This window comes from Nansenia antarctica (assembly GCF_963989245.1).
Source record: "Nansenia antarctica genome assembly, chromosome: 3".
In the NCBI taxonomy this organism is placed as follows: Eukaryota; Metazoa; Chordata; class Actinopteri; order Argentiniformes; family Microstomatidae; genus Nansenia; species Nansenia antarctica.
The window spans coordinates 65148797-65151296 of record NC_137688.1 but is presented as its reverse complement, the minus strand read 5'-3'; the positions used below and the strand labels follow the sequence as shown (position 1 = coordinate 65151296).

General features: G+C 48.0%; 1 protein-coding gene across 1 annotated transcript in view; it reads left to right on the top strand.

Moving 5' to 3' along the window:
* igf2r (insulin-like growth factor 2 receptor) overlaps positions 1–2500 on the top strand; it is a 66443-nt gene that overhangs the window by 38743 nt on the left and 25200 nt on the right. Inside the window, exon 31 of the mRNA XM_080527433.1 lies at positions 618–814. Coding sequence (XP_080383559.1) covers positions 618–814 — 197 coding nt within the window. The remainder of the gene's footprint in view (positions 1–617; positions 815–2500) is intronic.

Here is a 2500-nt window from a genome sequence, read left to right as displayed (position 1 = left end):
TGTGTGTGTACTCTTCAAAAACTCCTCCTCCCCGTCTCTCATCTCCTTCCTCCCCCCCCTCCTCCTCCTCCCCCTCCCCCTCCCCCTCATCCCCCTTCCCCTCCTCGTCCTCCTCGTCCTCCTCATCCTCCTCATCCCCCTCGTCCTCCTCGTCCTCCTCCTCCCACACCTCCTCTCCCTCCTCCCCCACCTCCTCTCCCTCCTCCTCCTCCTCCTCTCCCCCCTCCCCCTTCTCCTTCTCCTTCTCCTCCTCCCCCTCCTCTCCTCCTCCTCTTCCTCCCCCTCCTCGTCCTACTCCTCCTCCTCCTCCTCCCCCTCCCCCTCGTCCCCCTCCTCCTCCTTCTCCTCCCTCTCCTCTCCCTCCTCCTCCTCCTCCCCCTCCTCCTCCTCCTCCTCCCCCCTCCTCCTCCTCCTCCTCCCCCTCCTCTCCCTCCTCCTCCTTCTCCCCCACCTCCTCCTTCTCCTCCTCTCCCTCCTCCTCCTCCTCCTCCTCCTCTCCCTCCTCCTCCTCCTCCCTCCCCTCGTCAAAACCACAACGTGTTTCTAACTAACTAACGTCACTTCCTGGTCGGTGGCCCCTCCCTCCCATCCATCCATCCATCCCCCTCCTCTGATAGGCTCGTGGAAGTGTCCATCAGGCGCGGCGTCCTGTCTGAAGCAGGGGGAGGAGTACGTGAGCCTGGGGGAGGTGGAGTCTGCGCCACGCTGGGAGCAGGGAGTCCTGGTGCTGACCTATCAGGACGGGGGGGCGTGTCCTGGGGGGAGGAGGAGGCGGAGCACAATCATACGCTTCAAATGTGACCCGGACAAAGTGGTGAGACACACACACACACACACACCAGGGTTCCCACGGGTCCTTGAAATCCTTGAAAGTTTGTGAATTTGAGAAAAGAAATTCAAGGTCTTAAAAGTTTTTGAAAATAGACATTGAAAGTGCTTGAATTCCCCTCTCTCTCTCTAAAAAATAAATAAATATACTGTACCGTATTTTCCGCCCTATAAGGCGCACCGGAGTATAAGGCGCACCTTCAATGAATGGCCTATTTTAGAAATTTTTTCATATACAAGGCGCACCGGCTTATAAGGCGCACCGGCTTATAAGGCGCATAGAATAGATACTGCAGTCAAACGTTTGACTGGGGTTGCGTTACGCCCAAGCTCCACCTACTGCGTTGCGTCACCTCTCCATCGGTGTTGTGTCAACTTCCCGTTGTCCAAGCTCCACCTGAGCGTTGTCACCATCAACGTTCTACCTGCTCCACTGTCAAAAATATATATTTTTCCACCTCAAGTATCAGCCGTTCGTCATCCATTTTTGCAACAAGCGTCAAGGACCTGCGATGATTCACAGCTGACTCGCGTGAATAGCAATTCGCAATAGCTGCAACCACGAGATATAGAGTAGTTAGCTACAAGCATTTTCAATCTGCTATTATCTCTATTAGTGGATTAACCGCTGTGGTGATTTAACAGCTGATAAAAATACATCAAGTAGACTACAAACAGAGCAAAACAACACCAGAAAACAACCAATAGGCTATACAATTATAACCAACAACCAATATGTGACAGCTCCTGGTGAAATGTGCAACGTACTTTTTCAGTTTTTACACATGCTTAAACTGCAGATTGTAAGCTTTCAAATGATGTGTCATACATTCAAATCAGAGAAAGATTGAACACGACAGGCGTATTTGAATGTTGGTTCATCTCAAACACTGAATGGGAGAACGCTGCTAGCGGCTAACAGCTAACAAAAACACATCGCTACGAAGGTCTAAACTGTATTTTAATAACATGACAACATACTGGGAGAACATCGACATGCTAAAAACACATAACTACACATAACTAGATGAACACACAGTTCTTGCTTTTGAACACGAGCTAAAACGAAAGTATGTTTACAAATCAACCCTCCCTTACCGGTAGCCTCCGGCAAATGAGAATAATGAATCCAATACACAAATGATAAGTGTTTAGTGATCGTTAAACTGTTGTTTATTATATCGAGTGGGTACTTTAAAACTTCAAGTTGAAAGCACCAAGAATCTCACTTTGTTCCCTCGGAAACTCTGTTTAGTTTAGTTGTTATCACACACTTAAAACAGGAACTAAAACTCAGTACCACCCACTTAACCCTCCGTACGGAACAATACTCCCAACTATTAGTTCCGGGGGTGAATTATGTTAACCCACCACAAGCATAGCATTCGCGGAGATTCCAAGATGGCGGCCGTCGTTTACTGATTACCGTAATGCTGCAAGCGGTGCGGCTTTGTAGTTTACCAGTCGTACTGAAACATTGTATTATTATAAAAAAAAAAATATTGGTCATGTAATTTTTACATTTTGATCCATATATAAGGCGCACCGGGTTATAAGGCGCACTGTCGTTTTTTTTTTTTTTTTGGGGACTTTTAAGTGCGCCTTATAGGGCGGAAAATACGGTATATTCATATTTTTTTTACTTAGCTCGTCAACTAGTAGCAATACAGTC